The sequence below is a fragment of the Geotrypetes seraphini genome, chromosome 4 (genome assembly GCF_902459505.1).
Source record: "Geotrypetes seraphini chromosome 4, aGeoSer1.1, whole genome shotgun sequence".
Taxonomy (NCBI): Eukaryota; Metazoa; Chordata; class Amphibia; order Gymnophiona; family Dermophiidae; genus Geotrypetes; species Geotrypetes seraphini.
In genome coordinates, this window is record NC_047087.1 from 231352224 (window position 1) to 231373058 (window position 20835).

A 20835-nucleotide genomic window follows, 5' to 3' on the forward strand; every position below is an offset into this window, starting at 1 on the left:
CAAATTCAAAATGTGGCTCTGCAAAGGGTTTGAGTTTGAGACCACTGCCTTAGAGGATTAAGCTAAGGGAACCTGTCACCAGGAGTAGGATCCCTAAGACTTGTGCAGACCTGATGGGCTATGGCCCTTATCTGCCGTCATCTTCTATGTTTCTATGTTTCTAGTTAGAAATAGGAGGCTGGGAAAAGATGGGAAATGGGAGACCTAGGGACTGAAAGAAGATGGAGGATTGAGAGATAGCTGAACATTTAAAAAGAAGAAGGGTGAGAAAGAAGGCAAGATTGAGTGGGTCAGAGGTAAAAAAAAGTTAAGAAAGCTGAAAGGGAAAAATCAATACGTTGGAGACAGGCATAAGGAAGTAATGGAACAGTATTGAGGAGAAAAACTGGACAGCAGACACTGGAAAGAGAATTGGTAGAAGATAGACAAAATGCAGAAAGAGAAACTGGGACCAAGATGATGGAAAACCAAAATATCCAGACAAGAAGGTAGAAAAAATTGTTTTATTTTGAATTTATTAACTGGAATATGTTAGCTTTGGGATATGTGCATCACAATTATTTTTGTATTCAGTGGCATAGTCATATTCAGCTGATTTGGGAGAGGGACTGGAGCCCAAAATTAGTGGTGGGCACCAGAGTTTCTTCCCACCTGAGTGCAGTTTACAAATTCTTGAGCTATTGGGGATTCCCAACTGAAGACATCTTCCTCCAGTCTGGCAACCCAAAATCTCCAAGCTTTGCAGCCAATGGCAATATCCTCAAGCTGCCACTCCTTTCATGCATGCATGAAAGCCAAGGTGGGGGGGGGGAGGCAGGGAGGAGGGAAGGCAGCAGCTATGCAATATTGTTGCCAGCTGCAGAAGTTGGAGGGGAGGAGGTGGCCATCAGTTGGTGAGGCTTGGGGATCCCTACTAGCTACAGCAGGGGAGCCTAAGCTCAAAGTGGGAGGCCAAAAAAGCAGTAATATTTACCCTGACTGAACGATCCTCCACATGCACCGCTGAGAGCTGATTCAGCATCCCTGCTCTGATGAGGCTCACCGTAGTTGTAATAGAAGTTAATTGGAAAACCAGGAGTGCGCATCCATGCTCATCAGAGTGGGGATATGGAAGCCTGTGGCTGCTCCCACTGTCAGCGGTGCACGTGGAGGATCACTCAGTCAGGGTAAGTATTACTGCTTTTTTGGGTTCCTCTCTACAGTGTCCCTTTAATGAAGGTTTATTATTAGATACATACATCTTCTATATTAGTGATTGCAAATTTAGGACCTGCTCAGCCTTTTTTTTTTTTGCTCATCAGTTAGTGTTAGTGTTTGTGTGGCCCCAGAAATTTTTTTTTCGTCCAGTGCAGCCCAGGGAAGCCAAAAGGTTGGACATCCCTACTTTAGAGCCCTGGAGCATGGGTTTAATTCGCTACAAGTTAAGGCAGGAGATAGGGAAGCGATGAGGGAAGCTTACAACTAGCTGCTCTTGCTTGCTTCGGGCCTTCCTCGCTGCCGGGTCCTGTCTTCACAGAAACAGAAAGTAGGCAGGACCCGGCAGCAAGCAAAGCCCGAAGCAAGCAAGAGCAGCTAGTTGTAAGCTTCCCTATCTCCTGCCTTAGCCTGTAGCGAATTGTGAATGCTGCATTGCAGGGGGCGGGGGGAGAAATGCTGCACTGTGACCAATTGGAGGGGTGGAGGAGAAATGCTTCTGCTGCACCCAATATTGGGGGGGGGGGAGATGTGAGAAATGTTGCTGCTGCACCCAATTGAGGAGAGAGAGGAAAGGTGAGAGATGCCAAGACCAAGGGAGGGAAAGGAGAGGAAAGAGAGATGCCAAGACCATGGGAGGGAAAGGAAAGGAGATACCAGACCATGGAGGGGAAGGGAGAGATGTCAGGGCATATGGGGGAGAGGGAAGAGACAGATGCCAGACCAGGGGAAAGAAAGGAAGGAGGGAGGGAGAGAAAGGAAGGAGAGGAGGTGCCAGATAATGGAGGGGGAGATGCCAGGCAGAGAATGACACGGGGAAAAATTCTGTCCCCGTCACTGCCCTGTCCCCGGACCACCATCCCCTTTACCACCCCATCCCCGTCTCCGCCATCCCCTTCACCTCCCCATCCCCGTCTCCGCCGTCCCCTTTACCGCCCCATCCCCGTCTCTGCCGTCCCCTTTACCGCCCCATCCCCATCTCTGCCGTCCCCTTTACCGCCCCATCCCCATTTCTGCCATCCCCTTTACCGCCCCATCCCCATCTCCGCCGTCTCCTTTACCGCCCCATCCCCGCCGTCCCCTTCACTACCCTATCCCCGTAGCATCCATACAAGCTTCAGTACTGCAATATTTAGCTTATGCCTTCCTTATAAATCAAAGTTCTGACTGCTGAACTAGAGAAAGAGATGTTAAGCTTGCAGGGATTTGTTTATAAATTTTTATCAACACAACTAATATACTACTTTATCCTAAAGGAAAAAAAGGAAATAAATAGAAATTTTTTTTCTACCTTTGTTATCTGGTTTCTGCTTTCCTCATCTTCTCATTCAATTCCTTCCATCCACTGTCTGTCTTCTCTCAGTGTCTTCCATTTGCTCTGTTACTGTGCCTCTCCCCTCACCCACCCCCCAATTGGTCTGGTACCCATCTTCTTCCCTCCGCTCTCCCCATAGTCTGGCATCTCTGTCTTCCCCCACTCTGTCTTCCCCATTTCCCTTCCAGCGTCTTCTGCCCATTCTTGTCTTCCCCATTTCCCTTAAGAACATAAGAACATAAGTAGTGCCTCTGCTGGGTCAGACCAGAGATCCATCGTGCCCAGCAGTCCGCTCAGGCGGTGACCCATCAGGTCCAGGACCTATATAGTAATCCTCTATCTATATCCTTCTATCCCATTTTCCTTCAGGAAATCATCCAGTCCCTTCTTGAACCCCAATACCATACTCTGTCCTATCACACCCTCTGGAAGTGCATTCCAGGTGTCCACCACCCTTTGGGTGAAGAAGAACTTCCTAGCATTGGTTCTGAATCTGTCCCCTCTTAATTTTTCCAAATGTCCTCTCATTCTTGTAGTTTTCGGAAGTTTGAAGAATCTGTCCCTCTCCACTTTCTCTATGCCCTTCATGATCTTGTAAGTCTCTATCATGTCCCCTCTAAGCTTCCGCTTTTCCAGGGAAAAGAGCCTCAGTTTCGCTAATCTTTCAGCATATGAAAGGTTTTCCATACCTTTTAACAATCGTGTCACTCTTTTCTGAACCCTCTCGAGTAACGCCATATCCTTCTTAAGATATAGCGACCAATATTGGACGCAGTACTCCAGATGCGGGCGCATCATCGTCCGATACAATGGCAGGATAACTTCTTTCGTTCTGGTTGTAATACCTTTCTTGATAATACCTAGCATTCTATTTGCCTTCTTAGAGGCCGCTGCGCGCTGTGCCGACGGTTTCATTGTCTTGTCCACTATTACCCCCAAGCCCTTCTCTAGGGTACTTTCACCCATTACCAGTCCTCCCATTGTATAGCTGTACTTCAGGTTTCTGTTTCCTACATGCAAGACTTTACATTTCTTTACATTAAATTTCATCTGCCATCTCGTTGCCCACTCTTCTAGTTTATTCAGGTCCCTTTGTAAGTCTTCACAATCCTCTTTTGTCGCTAAATAGTTACATTTCTCTACATTAAACTTCATCTGCCATCTCGTTGCCCATTCTTCTAGTTTATTCAGGTCCCTTTGTAAGTCTTCACAATCCTCTTTTGTCGCTAAATAGTTTGGCGTTGTCTGCAAATTTTATTACTTCGCACTTTGTCCCTGCTTCTAGATCATTTATAAATACATTAAACAGCAGCGGTCCGAGTACCAGCGTCTTTTGCCCACTCTTGTCTTCCCCATTTCCCTTCCAGCGTCTTCTGCCCACTCTCTCTTCCCCATTTCCCAGAATACCCCTAGTAGTCTTCCCCAGTTCCCTTCAGGCTGCTTCAGCATTTTCTCTCCATCCCCCCACCCCCAGCACCCTACGCACATTCCAGGAGCTCCCTCCTGCCGGCCAGCTGTGCATCTCCCTCCCTCTCTTCCCCTTACCTTCTCTGTGTGGCAATTTCTATAAGGCTATACGTTGTATTGCAGCTGGAGCCTTGATGTCACGTTGCATTGGCTGCTGGAAAAGTCTCCTCCTATGCAACCGGAAACGGGAAGTTGCATCAGAAGAGACTTTTCCAGCAGCCACACGTGACGCGTCTTCAAGGCTCCAGCTGCAATACAACTTATAGAAATCGCCACAAAGAGGAGGGAGGGAGATGAATGGCTGGTGGGAGAGGGGGCTGGCGGACTGCACGTCATTCACCGCGTGTGCTCACTCCTTTAACTGCAGAGACAAGACCATTCACCGCTCCACAGGGCGGTGAATGGCCTTGTACTCGCAGTGACATTTTTTTTTTTTTTGTCACCGTGTCATTTTCTAATGCCAGGGCATGGGGGGAGGGAAGGAATACTAAGGAGACAAATGCCAGACCAGAGGGAAAGGAAGACGAGGAGGTGCCAGAGCAAGGAGTGAAAGGGAGAGATAAGAAAAGAGAGAGATGCCAGGGCATGGGGGAGGGAAGGAGATAGAGATACCAGACCAAGGGGTGGAGTGGGAAGGAAGGAAGGAAGGAAAGGAGAAGAGAGATGCAAGAGCATAAGGGAGGGGAGTGGAGACAGAAAAATGGAGAGGGGGTGAAACTGAAATGAATCATGTACAAAGGAGAGAAAGGGCACAGGATATACAGTTTATTGAAGGACATAAAAAGAGGGAAGATGCTGTATGGAAGAGAGAGAGGGAAGACACTGAATAGAAAGGGCAGAGAGAGGGTGGACAGTAGATGGAAGGGGTGGGTAGAGAGAGAGAGGGCAGAGACTGGGCGGAAGCGGCAAAGAGGGCAGATGTTGCATGGAAGGGAGAGAGGAGAAACGCTGTATAGAAAGAGAGCATAGAGAAGATGATTGAAGCAGAAACAAGAAAAGGTAGAAAGAACATTTTTTTTGTTGCTTTACGTATAATCAAGTAGTATTGTAACTGTATTGATAAAAGTTTATAAACAGGAAATGGAAATAGGGCAATTTTTTGGGACTAAATTCCTTTCCTCAGGTCAGGACAGGATACCATAATAACAGTATACTGTACTGTCTTGAAGAAAGATTTGGCCTCTGAAAGCTAATTGAAAAATGGATTAGTCCAATACAATGGTATTATCCCAGGACAAGCAGGCAGCATATTCTTTACGCATGGGTGACGTCACCGACGGAGCCCCGGTACGGACCTTTTTAACTAGCAAATTCTAGTTGGCCGCACCGCGCATACGCGAGTGCCTTCCCGCCCAACGGAGGAGAGCGTGGTCCCCAGTTTCTTCGTTTCCGCGGAGCGAAGAAGACGCATGTGTTTTCAACGGCCGTTGAAAAATCTACTTTTGCCTTCCCGCTCGCGATTTTCCCTAAATTTTTTTCTCCTTGCCTTCGGGTTCTTTCTTATTTTCATTTAAAAAAAAAAAAAAAAATTTTTGCTTTTTTTTTTTTACTTCATTTTCGATCCACCCCCGCCGGGGCCTGTTGTCACCATACAGACCTCCGGGTTTGATTTTGCGGAGGCCGTTTTTCCATTCATGCCCCCGCAGCCGGGTTTTAAGAAGTGCCAGCGGTGTGCACGCCCGATCTCCCTCACTGACCCACACAATTGGTGCCTACAGTGTTTGGGTCCTGAGCATCGGGCGGACTCCTGCACCCGCTGTGCCACTCTTAAAAAACGCACTCTAAAGAATCGTCAAATCCAGCAGAACATCCTCTTCGGCACCGCATCTGCTATGGAACCGATTGCGTCGACTACGGTACCGCCAAAATCGGCACCCACCACTTCGACATCGCTGGCGCCAGGTAAGCCGGCTAAGAAGCCTTCCACCTCCCTTGAGCGCCCTCCGGCCACAGTGGCGACACCGACCCTATCGGCTTCACGCCGACCCCGGAAACGCTCCGCCCCGATTTCGGTGAGTGCCTCGTCATCGGCCTCCTCATCGCCGGGGCGTGGAGCGGCACCTAAGGAACCGAAGCAGAAAAAAGCGGTTCCGGTGCAACCCCTGGATGACCGCATAGCGACCATCCTCCAAGACAAATTACAGGAACAGCTGCAGCAACAACTCCAGCACCTGTTACCGACCCTCCTGGCACCGCACCTTTCGGTGCCAGACCGGCCCGAGCCTCACGCCGTCCAACCGGTATCCACTCCACCGGTACCACTGAACAACTCCATGCCGATTCTCTCGGCTGAGCACCTTCGTGCCCATCCCGTAGGTCATACCCACGCTGATGCCGATCCTCCTCGGTACCAGGCTGGGCACCGGTCCTCCCCGGACCGAGACCGGCACCGTTCTTCCCGGAACCGAGACCAGCACCGATCTTCCTCTCCCGGTAATATCTCGATGCGCTCTGGTAAGTCTCTATCTAAGACACACCACACTGAGCCTTCCACCCCAATATCTCGACATGCGCACACTGATGTCAGGGACCCGGACTTATGGGAAGACTCCCCTCCCGGTACCGAGGAGGACGCATCGTCGTCGGACGAAGAGCCCTCAGCGCCTGATACCACCTCTAAGCCTGAGCAATCCTCCTTCTCAAGGTTCCTCAGGGAGATGTCAGCGGCTCTCTCTATCCCCCTCGAGTCTGACTCCAAAAAATCCCAGGCCTTTCTGGAGGCCTTGGATTTTGAACAGCCTCCCAAGGAGTTTCTCAAATTACCCGTGCATGACATACTGCGGGAAACTTTTTATAAGAACTGGGAGAACCCACTCACCGTCCCCGGGGCCCCCCGGAAGCTGGATAGCCTTTACAGGGTCATCCCGTCCCGGGTTTTGACAAACCTCAGCTGCCCCATGAGTCTCTCATGGTTGAGTCTACCTTAAAGAAAACTCAGGGCTCCAGTGTTTATGCCTCCACCCCTCCTGGCAGAGAAGGCAAAACGATGGACAAGTTTGGCAAGCGCCTTTATCAAAACGCAATGCTGGCCAACAGGGCGAACAATTACACATTTCATTTCTCTTTTTACATGAAACATCTAGTCCAACAACTGTCCGCCCTTCAAAAATACCTTCCGGAACGCAAAGTTCCACTCTTCCAGCAGCAAATTTCCGGCCTCCTTCAACTGCGGAAATTTATGGTGCGCTCTATCTATGATTCCTTTGAGCTGACCTCCCGTGCATCTGCCATGGCCGTTGCCATGCGCCGCCTGGCCTGGTTGAGGGTATCTGATTTGGACATCAACCACCAAGACCGCCTAGCCAACGCTCCCTGTCTTGGGGATGAACTTTTTGGAGAGTCCTTAGATTCAACCACCCAGAAACTCTCTGCCCATGAGACCAGATGGGACACCCTTGTTAAACCTAAGAAAAAGGCTCCACCTGCTCGCCCTTACAGACCACAGTCCTCGTACCAGCGCAGGTTCTCTGCCAGACCCCTCAATCCGCCTTCTCAACAACTGCGGCGGCCCAGGCAACAACATCAGCACACTCAGGCTCGCTCTCAGTCCAATCAACCTGCCAAGCCTCTCCCTCCTTCGAAACCCTCTCAGCCCTTTTGACTCCTCGTTCCAGGGCATAGCCAGTCTTCCTCCCTCGTCGCCTCTTCCTCAACCAATCGGAGGACGCCTCCAAATCTTCCTCAGCCGTTGGGAGGTCATCACATCAGACCAATGGGTCCTCAACATCATCCGCCACGGCTACTCTCTCAACTTTCAGACTCTCCCACCAGACAATCCTCCCGTAGAGTCTGCTTCTCACTCCTCCCAAACCCTCCTCCTCCTGAGGGAGGTCCAATCCCTCCTTCTTCTCAATGCCATCGAAGAGGTGCCTCTGGCCCAAAGGGGTCAGGGATTCTACTCCCGCTACTTCCTGGTTCCCAAGAAGACAGGAGACCTTCGTCCCATCCTCGATCTCAGGGACCTCAACAAGTGTCTGGTCAAGGAGAAGTTCAGAATGCTCTCCCTTGCCATGCTGTACCCTCTTCTCTCTCAACACGACTGGCTATGTTCCCTGGACCTCAAAGAGGCCTACACTCACATCCCAATCAATCCGACTTCACGTCGCTACCTACGGTTTCAGATACAGCACCGTCACTATCAGTACAAAGTACTACCTTTTGGCCTCGCTTCATCGCCCAGGGTGTTCACCAAGTGCCTTATTGTGGTGGCGGCCTTCCTCAGGTCTCACAACCTCCAGGTGTTCCCCTACTTGGACGATTGGTTGGTGAAAGCTCCTACGTCGCCGCTTGTGCTACAAGCCACTCATCACACCATCTCGCTCCTCCATCTCCTGGGGTTCGAGATCAACTACCCCAAGTCGCATCTGCTTCCTACACAGCGACTTCAGTTCATTGGAGCAGTTCTCGACACCACACTAATGAGGGCGTTTCTCCCCTCCGATCGTCAACGGACCCTGCTCCACCTCTGTCGTCAGGTGCTCCTTCATCACTCCATTCTTGCCCGACAGATGATGGTCCTCCTGGGCCACATGGCCTCCACGGTACATGTGCTTCCTCTGGCACGACTCCACCTCAGGACACCTCAATGGACTCTTGCCAACCAATTGTCGCAGACCACGGATCTTCTTTCTCATCCCATCTCTGTGACATCGTCTCTTCAGCAATCTCTTCAATGGTGGTTGAACTCCTCGAATCTTTCCAGGGGTCTACTCTTTCATCTACCCCCTCACTCCATGATCATAACCACGGATGCCTCCCCCTATGCGTGGGGAGCTCACCTAGGGGATCTACGCACCCAGGGACTCTGGACCCCTCAGGAGCGTCAACATCACATCAATTTCCTAGAACTCAGAGCCATGTTCTATGCTCTCAAAGCCTTTCAGCACCTTCTCTACCCTCAGGTTCTTCTCCTGTGCACAGACAATCAAGTCGCCATGTACTACATAAACAAACAAGGCGGCACCGGATCTCGCCTCCTTTGTCAGGAGGCTCTCCGCATCTGGACCTGGGCCACGGCCCGCAATCTCTTCCTCAAGGCTGTCTATATCCAGGGCGAACAGAACTCCCTGGCCGACAATCTCAGCCACATCCTTCAACCTCACGAGTGGACTCTGGACCCTTCAACACTCCACTCCATCTTTGCTCGCTGGGGCACTCCGCAGGTGGACCTCTTTGCAGCACCTCACAACCATCAGCTGCCCCAGTTCTGTTCCAGACTCTTCTCTCCTCATCGTCTGACCCCAGATGCATTCCTGCTCGACTGGACGGATCGGTTCCTCTATGCCTTTCCTCCATTACCTCTGATGTTGCGGATGTTATCCAAACTCCGCAGGGACAGGGCCACCATGATTCTCATCGCTCCTCGGTGGCCTCGCCAACACTGGTTCTCCCTCCTGCTTCAGCTCAGCTCCAGGGAGCCCATTCTTCTTCCTGTGTTTCCTACTCTGCTTACGCAGCAACGTCAATCTCTACTGCATCCCAATCTGTCTTCGCTCCACCTGACAGCTTGGTTTCTCTCGGGCTAACCTCTCCGGAGAATCTGTTGCAGCCTGTCCGTTGCATTTTGGATGCCTCCAGGAAACCGGCCACCCTCCAATGTTACCATCAGAAGTGGACCAGGTTCTCCTCTTGGTGTCTCCTGCATCATTACGATCCCACCTCTTTAGCGGTGGAAACTGTACTGGACTATTTGCTCTCTCTGTCCGACGCTGGCCTCAAGTCTACCTCAATCAGAGTCCACCTCAGTGCCATCACTGCGTTTCATGAGCCTGTCCTCGGAAAACCCCTAACGGCCCATCCAGTGGTTTCCCGGTTCATGAGAGGCCTCTTCAATGTCAAACCACCTCTGCAGCCTCCTCCTGTCGTCTGGGACCTGAATGTGGTTTTATCTGCCCTCATGAAACCCCCTTTTGAGCCTCTTGCCACAACTTCGCTCAAACTTCTAACATGGAAGGTGCTTTTCCTCATTGCCATCACCTCTGCCAGGAGGGTTAGTGAGCTGCATGCACTCGTCGCCGATCCACCGTTCACTGTTTTACACCATGACAAGGTGGTTCTACGTACCCATCCTAAATTCCTTCCCAAGATAGTCTCAGCTTTTCACCTCAACCAGTCCATTGTGTTGCCGGTCTTTTTCCCTAAACCCCATTCTCATCCTGGGGAACGGACGTTGCACACGCTGGATTGTAAGCGTGCCCTGGCATACTACCTTGACCGTACCAGGGCTCACCGCTCGTCCCCTCAGCTCTTTCTGGCCTTCGATCCTAACCGTCTGGGTCGTCCTGTCTCTAAGCGGACGCTTTCCAACAGGCTTGCTGCCTGTATTGCGTTCTGTTATGCTCGGGCCGGTCTCTCACTGGAAGGTGCTGTCACGGCCCACAGGGTCAGAGCTATGGCTGCTTCTGTGGCTTTCCTCCGTTCCACGCCCATCGAGGAAATCTGCAAGGCTGCCACTTGGTCACACGTTCACTACTCACTACTGTCTGGATGCCTTCTGCCTCCTAATGGCCAACCATCCCTCCTCCCTCTCTGTTAGCTTGGAGGTCACCGATGCGTAAAGAATATGCTGCCTGCTTGTCCTGGGATAAAGCACAGTTACTTACCGTAACAGGTGTTATCCAGGGACAGCAGGCAGATATTCTTACGTCCCACCCACTTCCCCGGGTTGGCTTCTTAGCTGGCTTATCTTAACTGGGGACCACGCTCTCCTCCGTCGGGCGGGAAGGCACTTGCGCATGCGCGGTGCGGCCAACTAGAACTTTCTAGTTAAAAAGGTCCGTACCGGGGCTCCGTCGGTGACGTCACCCATGCGTAAAGAATATCTGCCTGCTGTCCCTGGATAACACCTGTTACGGTAAGTAACTGCTTTTTCTTATTTCTCGTTATTTCTTTTTCTTCTATTTTTTAATTTGTAAAGTGGTGATTGTTATGTATCAGTTTTTTCCAAATTTACATCTACTGTCTTTATATTTTGCACAGTATTAGAGGACATGTGTCACTGTCTGTGGGTTGCATTGTATGCAGAGTGGTTTCTTGGCGTTTCAGTTTAACTTTTGTCTGCGTATTTCTATTTTTAGTTTGTGATTATTCCATATTGGGCGAGGGTGTTTTCTGCGTTTGTGTATGAAAAGGACATGGTTTTCTGTTAGCATTGACTGTACAGGATCAATTAACGGTGCAGAATCTGGCTTGTTTAGTTTTACAATTCGTGTGTTGGTGTTCTAGTGCTCACTTCAGTGTTTAAGATGTACCTTTTCCTAGGTGCACCCTTGTTGTGTGACTCATGGATTGTTACTAAAAATAACTGGCTGTCATATATACTAGGTACGCCACTGGATTTAATGAACCTATTCTAACAACCAAATTTCCCCGTCCCGCCCCACCTGGCTGGAAAAAATTTCTGGGGAGAACACTGTAGCACATAGTCTGCAATTTTTATAGAAAATTTTTTGAGTCATGCACAGGTGCAATAAATGCAAAATATAACAAAAGATTACATCTTATTATCAATATCACTAAGATTATACAGTTTAGAACAGATTTGAATAATAATTCCTCCCTCCCTTCCCATCCCAGCATTTTCCCCCAGGGTTGGATATATTCTCCCCTCTTTATGAAACTTCTCAAAATCCTGTCTCAATTTCCCAAAAGAATGTCCAAAGATCATATTTCCAAATCATTTAACATGTGCTCAAGGGTCCTAGAGTTTCAGAAAGTATTTTTAATACAAACTTGGCACATCGAGAAAATCTCTCTAAATGTATCAGTTTGTGCATTTGTATATGCCATTGTATCAGTTTGTGCATTTGTATATATGGGAGCAATTCTTTATCCTTCACAACAAAATGCAACATTTTGCCACTAGACAGGATTCATGTATTTCTAACAAATTTCAAGGCATAACGGCAAAGGTTCTGCTATACATATGGTCCAAATGTGAGCATAAAGTGTTCCAAAAGTTTTGGATCACCTGACATTTCTATATGCAGTTTGAGGGTGCCTTCTATATCTTTACGTCTGGGACAGTTTCTGTTGGTACATTATTCCATTTATTTATTTTTTGCTCTAGAAAAGTGGCTATATATTCGTAGAAGGAACTTATCATGGAGCTCACAAAGTTGGGCATTCTGCTAAATCAGAATCCGTTCATAAGCTTGTTTTCAATGTCTTCCACAGTATAAGTTCCAAAATCCTGAGTTCTTGGCAGCATGGAAACAATATTAGTTTTCTTAATCCCTTCATAATATCTACCAATCACCTCCAACTTCTACAAACATTTACTGCAGCCTCCAAGCCTCCTACCAATACTGATCTTAAAGATAGTTTTTTCTCAGCTCAAATTCCACGCATCTATGCCTACTCCTTGCCTCCCAACAGTAGATCAGATAAACCCTACTCATGCCAACGCCCCATCTGCTGCATACTATTCCTACATCCCAGATAAAAGTGGCTAGAAGCTGAACCACGGTACAATATCATAGACTCAACCACATATGAGACCTCAACCTCAAACTCTCAAATTACTTGACCTTATAAATGAGCTATACCCCAAACCTTTATTTCAACAACCCACACACGAAAAGGGCCATCAGTTAAATTTACTCACCTCCTTAACTTCAGCAAAATGCACAAGCTATCTTGGTCGGACCACCTTCTCCTAAAATTCACTATATTCTGAAAAGATATATCAATAACCAAACCGTCCCTCCAAATATACTCTTATTATAGAAACAAAGTAGCACCTGAATCATACTGGAATGAAATAGATAACTCATTATTATCCCTCACCATCCCTGACCAAGACTTCCTGGACCATTGAAAAATGATCAGTGAACAAACCCTAAACAAACTAGCCCCACTCAATTACAGCAAAACAATCCAAAGATTATCAAAGAAGTGGTTCAATTCAGCGTCTACGTCCCTAAAAAGAACTTGTCGACAAGCTGAGCACTACTGGCGAAAAACCTATCCCCAGAAAACAAGACTAAGGCCCAGATGCACTAAAGAGGATCAGTAGACCATGCTGGATATGCTCTACTCTCAGCATGGTCTACTGATCCTATTCAAAAAGTTATTCATGCACTAAAAAATTTGCATGCAAATGATTCACGCAGAGGTTCGTTGTAATCCCTGACTCTCCCATCCAATTCATCACTGTGAGAGCGACTCTCACACATGTGCAGAGCCAGCAGGGGTAGCCTGAACAGGAGAGATGCAAAGGAACGCCTCCAGCCACTCAGCTGTTCAGAGCAGAAAACCTTTTATTTTCTTTTTTAATGTGCACAGATACTGTGTGTGTTAAACACGCACAATATCTGCCCCATTAAAAAAAAGAGGCCCCCACCCTGCTGATGACAGCCCTCCCTGACGAGCAGCGACAAACGCAACACCAGGAATCCCCCCCAACCACTGCCCACTCCCTCCTGCCATGCTGACCACCTCCCCCCCCAACCCCCTGCAGCAGCAAAATGGCAGGAGGGATGTCCACTCCTGCACCAGATGCCTCCCCTCTCATTCCCTCCTGCCACAAGATGCTCCTCTGAAACCCCCTCCCTACCTTTTTACAAAGGCCCACCGATACAAAATGGCAGATCATCCCTCTTCGGTGCATCATGTGATTCAATGAGAGGGGCTCAAGTACCGATAATCAAAACCAACTTTCTGGACACGCAGCAGCACTTCTAAGCTGCTGTGCATCCACAGCTTACAGGGGCATGTTGGGAGGTGTGTTGGGCGGGAATTGGGCGAGCTTAAACCTGGATGTATTGCAGCAATAAAGCTTTCCTAGAGAGAACTTAGATGCCGGCAGTTAGACCTGTTTTAGTTGCATCTTAAGTGCCCTAAAGCTGCCCAAACTGACCAGATTACCACTGGAGGGATTAAGGCATGATCCCCTCTTACTCCCCTAGTGGTCACCGACCCACTCCCACCACCAAGATGGAGGGGAAAAAAAGCACATTGAGAGCTTGCCATCAGCAGATCACGGCAGAGGAATTGCCATCATCTAAGCCAGATTTGGAGATTCCTGTCGGCTCAGCTGTTGGGGATTCCCCTTGCCAGGATCAGCTAAGCCACGGATCCCTACGCCCCTCCTCCCAACAACCCCCTGACATCCTTGGACCCCCCTGAAATCCCCAGACCCCACAACATTCCCCTCACATCCCCCCACATCACCCAACACCAGGCAACACTCCCCCTAACATCACCCAACACCACTCGACATCATGCAACGTCCCCTCCCCACACACACACACATCATTCAACATCAGGCAACATCCTCCCCTCCACACTACCCCACAACCCCATACCTTCCACTGCAAAATCGGCAGGGCCGCATGTTGTGAATGACTGGCCTTCCACCTCTTAATGCATCTTGGGATGCAGTGGGAGGGGCCTAAGGCACTGATTGGCTCAAAATCGTGGTCAGCTAGTGACTCTGCATGGGCAGGAGCAAAGGAAGGTTGCTCCTGCCTTGGTTCACTGCTGGACCACCAGGGATACTAAAGGTACGCGGGGGAGACAGGAGGGAGGTAAAAATTCTTAGAATCAGCTGGGACAGGAGATGGGGAGGATCCCTCCTATCCCGGCAACCACTGAACCACCAGGTGTCATGGCAGGCCCGGTGGAGGCCTGCAAGTCATTGGGAGGGAGGGAGGGGGGATAGGGTACAGAACCTGGCAGGGAGGGAGTTGGGCTGGGTGCAGGGACTGGCAGGGGGGGGGTTAGTGAAGGGGATGGATGTAGAGCCTGGCAGAGCAGCAAGGGAGAAGGAACAGGGTGCACTTGAATATTAACACCCCCCCTCCACCCCACTGGTTTATATTCAAGTCAACCCTTTTTCTTCCTCTTTTGGGGGAAAAGGGTTACCTCTGTTTATATTAGAGTATATACGGAAAAAAAAATAGTCAACAATAGAACATCTTGTTTAGCTTTTTTTATTGTGAAGGCTGAAATTCTTTATTCATTTTTTTATAGGGAACAAAGAGCTGTAGAATTGTACAAGCAATTAAAACGCAGAACTGCAGGTATGAAACAGTAAATATTCACATTTTATCTTCAGATCAACTGAATTTTATTGTGTAAAAATTTACAATGAAAGATTTTAGTAATATTCTAACTCAGGGCCCCTTTTACAAAGCCTTAGTAGCGATTCTTGGTATGACAAATGTGATGAAGCCCATAGGAATTAAATGGGCTGCTTAGCATTTGCCATGTGGGACTTGCTACTGCAGCTCAGTAAAAGGGGGCTCTCATTGTTGCTCAAGCCAGTTGGTGTACCCCCTTGCCACTGTGGTTTTCAAGCTGTCTTTGGTGAATATGCATAAGACATTTTGGGCCAGATTCTATAAACAGTGCCTAGATTGGCCAGTGCCTAGAAAAATGGTGCCGATTGCATGTCAATCACGCTTAGGCGCCATTTACAGAATCACATCTAACGGGTGCCTACCAAAAATCTTAGGTGCTAGTAATGTAGGCAAGAGTTTTACTGGCCTATATTGAAGGCACCTAAGTTCTTTGGAGAATCACACCTAGCAATGCCTTATGTCTGTTTCTTCCCCAAAACATGCCCACTTAGGCGTTAGGTGCCGATAACCACCATGTGATTGGCGCCAACTTACTTAGAATTGAGTAGGTGATGGCTAGTTAAAAAATGTTTTCAATTATGAGCTTGTTAAAGCTCATAATTTAAGCTATTAAGGTTGTTTTGGTAATTAAGTTAGGCACCTAAATCGGCGATTAGGTGCCTCTCATAAAATCTGGCCCTTTGTATCTACTGCTTGGCTTATATGCAAATCATTGTGTATATCCTGAAAACTAGACTACTAGGGGTATTCTGAATCTGGTATGGGGAACACTATCCTAAATAATAAACATATTGCACCTTGTTAAATTTTTTTGCACATACTAGTAATATCATGATATATGCATACATTTATTTCATGCATAATAGATGTGCATCTTTTATAGCATTGTTGTGCTGAGTAGTGGTATATAAGTTGTTTGTGACATACAATATTTTTGTACCTTATGAGCATTAAGATAATTAAAAACAAAACAAAAAAGGGGAAAGAAATGGAACCTATAACAAAAACAAAAGAAAGATGACAACATGTTGGGAAATCAAAAGGAAATTCAGATACAAATAAAATGAGCAATTGAAATTTGCCATTTTCAAGTTTACCTCATTGATTGTATTCGCACATATTTTGTTATTTTACTATTGGTATGCTGTTAACAAAATTTTCCTGTTGTATACTATCTTGGGTAAAACTCTTCATAAAGGCAGTTAATAAATCCCAATAAATAGTAATCTCTGTGCTTTAATATGGCATAATAGAAACATATAGCCAATCTTAGGGTAAATATCTCTGCTTCATTGCTTGTCCAATGCACAACAGTTTCAGAAGCCAGGAAAGAACACGTAAGAGATTATTTTCTGCCAAAAAAATTTGTCTATAGCAGTAAGTTTGCCGTATTTCAGTTACTGTACCTAGTACAAAGTCAAGTTAATGTTTGGCTGCTTTTGGAGTCTGTTGGGCTTGTCCTGTGGACTCTTGCATAAACTTGCATAAACAGTACATGATCTGTTCTAGATCACACTTACAGTGACAGTACAGAGATGGTGAAGATCATTGTGCAGACAGTTCAGAGCCAGGATCGAGTTCTCAAAGAGCTGTTTGGTCACCTCAGGTAAGCAGAACTGTTCTTTTGGTTTATTGTAGAAAAAAAGGGTGTAAAGAAGAATGTAGATGTTTTGAAAATCTGCTTAGTGTTTTCAGCACTTGGTTGAGAAAAATAAATATTAGAGGTTTCATTTTAATGTAGACTAAAATTTAATTCATCACTTCATTCAAAGACGGTCTAATATATTTTATCAAAACAATTATAATTGTGGATTCTCATTTTCAGTAAAATGTTGAGTTGTAAACAGAAGGTCATTGATCTACTCCCCAAGATTGAAGTGGTTCTGAATGACATCAAGGAGGCAGACAACTCACTAATGCAAATGCAGGTCAAGAGGCAGAGAGAAATTTGGCATTTGCTGAAAATTGCCTGTGTAAGTGATGATTGCATTACAGCATTTGCTGTGGACCAGCCTTATCTTGACAGGTGTTTCTCTTGTCTGTTGAGTTTTGGGTTTTAGAGATAGTGTTTTGGGGTCATGGGTAAAGTCTCTTGTAGCATCACACTGACTTAAGATAGCGCCAAGTTAGCCAGTGTTGCAATTGACTTTCTGTGTGTTTGCTAGAGGAGACTATAGGGAGGATCAAACTTACCGAAACATTTACGGCTAAAATGCTCTTCAGTAGCATAGGTCAAATATAGTATATCACATATACAAGATGACAAAAGATTGCCATTTCTGGACTTCTATCAAAAACAGAGAGAAGAAAAGTTTGATGAGTAGTGCCACTTCAGTTAATAAATTGAGGTTGGTTTGTTGGTTTTTTTTTTTCAATATGATATTGGGTTTGTAGGACCAGTCGTTTGTTTTTAGTTACTTTTTGATTCATGGACTATTACAATCTCCTGTGTCTGTCCAAACACAATAATTCTAACAGTCTATCCTATGTAATATTTTCTTGAGCATGGTTCCCCCCCTCCCCCCACACACACCAACACACAGACACTTACTTACAAACTAGAAACAAATTTCCAAGAAATAATCTGTTAAAAATGCATTTCCTCAATAAACATGGAAGGAGCAGAATACACAGGATAGTAAATTTTTCTTCTTTTTTAGACGCAGAGTTCTGCGCGAACTTCTACAAACTCAAGTCTTGAAACTCCTGTCACTTCTCAGACTCCAGCATGGCTCTCGCAGAATTCACCAGGCAACATGCCGTACTCCTTATCCTCTATGATATTTCCAAAGGATGGGTAAGTGTTAGGGGGAGTCATGGATAATAGACTAATAGTTTGTAAGTATATAATCAGCAGTTAGAATGGAAAGCCAGTGAAGTAGAAAGCAGCCATCAGTGGATAGGATATAACACATGGGCCATCTGTTGCAGAACAGACATACCACAACAATACACTCCAAATTTGCCAAAAATCCTACTATAGAGATAACACAAAAAGGCAACCTAGTCACATCAAGGTTTGTGTGGGGGACGCTCAGGACACCAAAATTGGCTCACAACTTACAGACCAAAATTAAATATAATATAGATAAAGAGTGAAGGGTGCTCTCAGTGTGAACCATCAGTGATAGGAGCGCAGCTCCGACACTTCACTTCTGGGTCAAGGCGGTAAGCCTCCACCCCCACACCATCATCGAGCACTCTAAGTGCTGAAATTTAAAGGGACCTGAGTCCACTAAATCAAACGAATCAATCAATCGAAGTGAGTAAATCAAACTCAACACAAAAAACCTGAGCGACCCCCAAACAAACCCTGCCAGCCAGACCCCCCGGACCACACAACGAAATCAAAAATCACCATACAAAGGATACCAAATAAATACAATACTTATCTGAAACCATGTCACAGACTAATAAACGCAAAAACCGCGCCAGGAGAAAAGGTTCGACCACGCTGGTTTCGGGAGGAGCCCTTCTTCAGGAACCTGACCCCCGACGGAACACAAACGAAGAGGTCGGCTGGAGGGCGGGGTGCCCGGGCGGAAGAGCACACGCGCCTAAAACGGATCTACAGGCGACGTCATACACCAACCAATCATGCAACCACATACGAACCAATCACACACAAGGGCGAAAACACGCCCATGAATACACAAACACACAAAGAAAAAGAAACATAACCCATCCTAAAACGACCCAATAACCCCAGCCAAAGAACCCCCACAGAAACCTGGAACCCAAATCCAAGGGCCCTATTAGATAATAGTGTTCCATTCCACACTTTCATTAAGACCATTGGGATAGACAGATTGTAATTGGAAAATCCAATATTGTTCCCTAAGATTCAAATGGGACTGTCTATCCCCCCTGAAATCCCAAGGAACTTGCTCGAGCACGAACCAAGACAGATCAGTGAACCGATGTCCAAGTTCAGCACAGTGCGGCAAAAGGGGGGCAGGGTGAGATCCAGTACGAATCCGGCTCCTATGTTCTTGCAATCTGACTCTAATTCTTCTGCTGGTCCGCCCCACATAGCATAACGCACATGGGCAGATGATGACATAAACTACCCATTCAGAATCACAAGACGTTTGAGATCTGAGGTGATAAGTGCGTTGGGTCCAGGGATGTTGCCAGTTGGAAATAGACAAAGATAGGGGGCACATTTCACAGTGGCCACATGGTTTATGGCTGCCCCCAATATGAGCCCGGCTCCTCGTGGACAATAAGTCCTTCAAATTTTTGGGACGAGAAAAAGCTATGCAGGGAGCCTCCTTAAAAACAGGATGGTGATCCAGAACATGCCAGTGCTTTCTCACGATGTTCGCTATCTGGTGAGCTTGGTTGGAAAACGATATGACACACACTTGCTGATCTAAGGGTGGCCTGATGGCAGGAGACCGTAATAGCTCAGGATTGGCATAACGTGCTCTACGATAAGCCCTTCTGATGGTCCAATCAGGATAGCCACGGGCCTTAAAACGTTGGAATAATAACTTGGCTTGAGCCTTGAACTCCACCAAAGAAGAGCAAATACGACGGATCCTGAGGAATTGCCCCACAGGCAACGATTGACGCAACCTGACAGGATGACAGCTGGTGTAATGTAAATATGAAGTCCGATCTGTGGACTTCCGGAAAACCGTCGTAACCAATTGCCCATCAGTTTTGCTGACCATAGTGTCCAGATAGGTGACACTAGTTACGTTGACAGTGGCAGTGAACTTCAAATGCCTATCAAGAGTATTAAGCCAGGTCAAAAATTCATAAAACCTGGCCCTGGTGTCAGTCCATATGAGGAACACATCGTCGATATAACGAAGCCATGTGGCAATGTGCGACATCCACCCAGATGGATATAACAATTGCTCCTCAAAATTTGTGACATAAAGATTAGCCACACTGGGGGCCATGGCTGTGCCCATGGCTACCCCATGCGTTTGGAGATAAAACTCCCCACGCACCTCAAAAAATTTTTTTGTAACATCAAGGTGGCTAATTGCATGAGAAAAGCTTTAGTTATACGATGGTGAAAGGACCCCCCAGATAGGTGATGTTCAACAATCTTTAAGGCTCAGTCTGGGGTATATTGCTATATAAGGCTTCCAAATCCATTGTTATCAGCAGATCAGACTGTTGCACTTTGATAGCCTCAATTCTGTTAAGAAAGTTGGTAGTGTCTAGTACAAAGGACCGAGCCTGAGCAACCCTGGGTTTCAAGAAGTGGTCAACCATTTTGGATAAGGGTTCAAGGATGGTACCCCGGAGCGACACAATAGGTCTGCCCGGGGGGTCATTGAGAGTTTTATGAATTTAGGGTACAGTGTAAAAGTAAGGGTTACGGCTGGGAGACTGGGATAAATATCTGGCTTCAGATTTGGTGATAATATTATCCTGCAGCGCCCCCTGCACAATAGTAGCAATTTCCATACGCAGAATAGGGGAGGGATCCTCCTCAAGTTTTGTATACCAATCTGCATTGGAAATGTGAGCATCCACTTGGGCACTATATTGGGCCGTAGATTGAACGACCACAGCCCCGCCCTTATCGGCGGGTTTAATGTCCAAGTCGGGGGCGTTCTTAAGGGCCTCCAGAGCAAGCTGCTGGGCCTTAGTAATATTAACAAAATGACGACCGGGACGAACCTGCCGGAGCTGGTCAATATCGCGTAATACCAGGTCACGGAATACTCTGATGTGAGCATCAATGGGCCCCGGAGGGATCCAATGAGATTTAACCCTAAATAAAGAGTCATCCCGGGGCCCCTCCTGCGT

The 20835-nt window shown here is 47.1% G+C and overlaps 1 protein-coding gene across 3 annotated transcripts in view; it reads left to right on the forward strand.

The window, feature by feature from the left end:
* The window catches only part of CHUK (component of inhibitor of nuclear factor kappa B kinase complex), a 197292-nt gene that overhangs the window by 156451 nt on the left and 20006 nt on the right, over positions 1-20835 (forward strand). For all 3 annotated transcript variants that reach the window (XM_033940253.1, XM_033940256.1, XM_033940254.1), the window contains 4 exons: positions 14951-15000; positions 16570-16666; positions 16886-17033; positions 17721-17857. In XM_033940253.1, coding sequence (XP_033796144.1) covers positions 14951-15000; positions 16570-16666; positions 16886-17033; positions 17721-17857 — 432 coding nt within the window. The remainder of the gene's footprint in view (positions 1-14950; positions 15001-16569; positions 16667-16885; positions 17034-17720; positions 17858-20835) is intronic.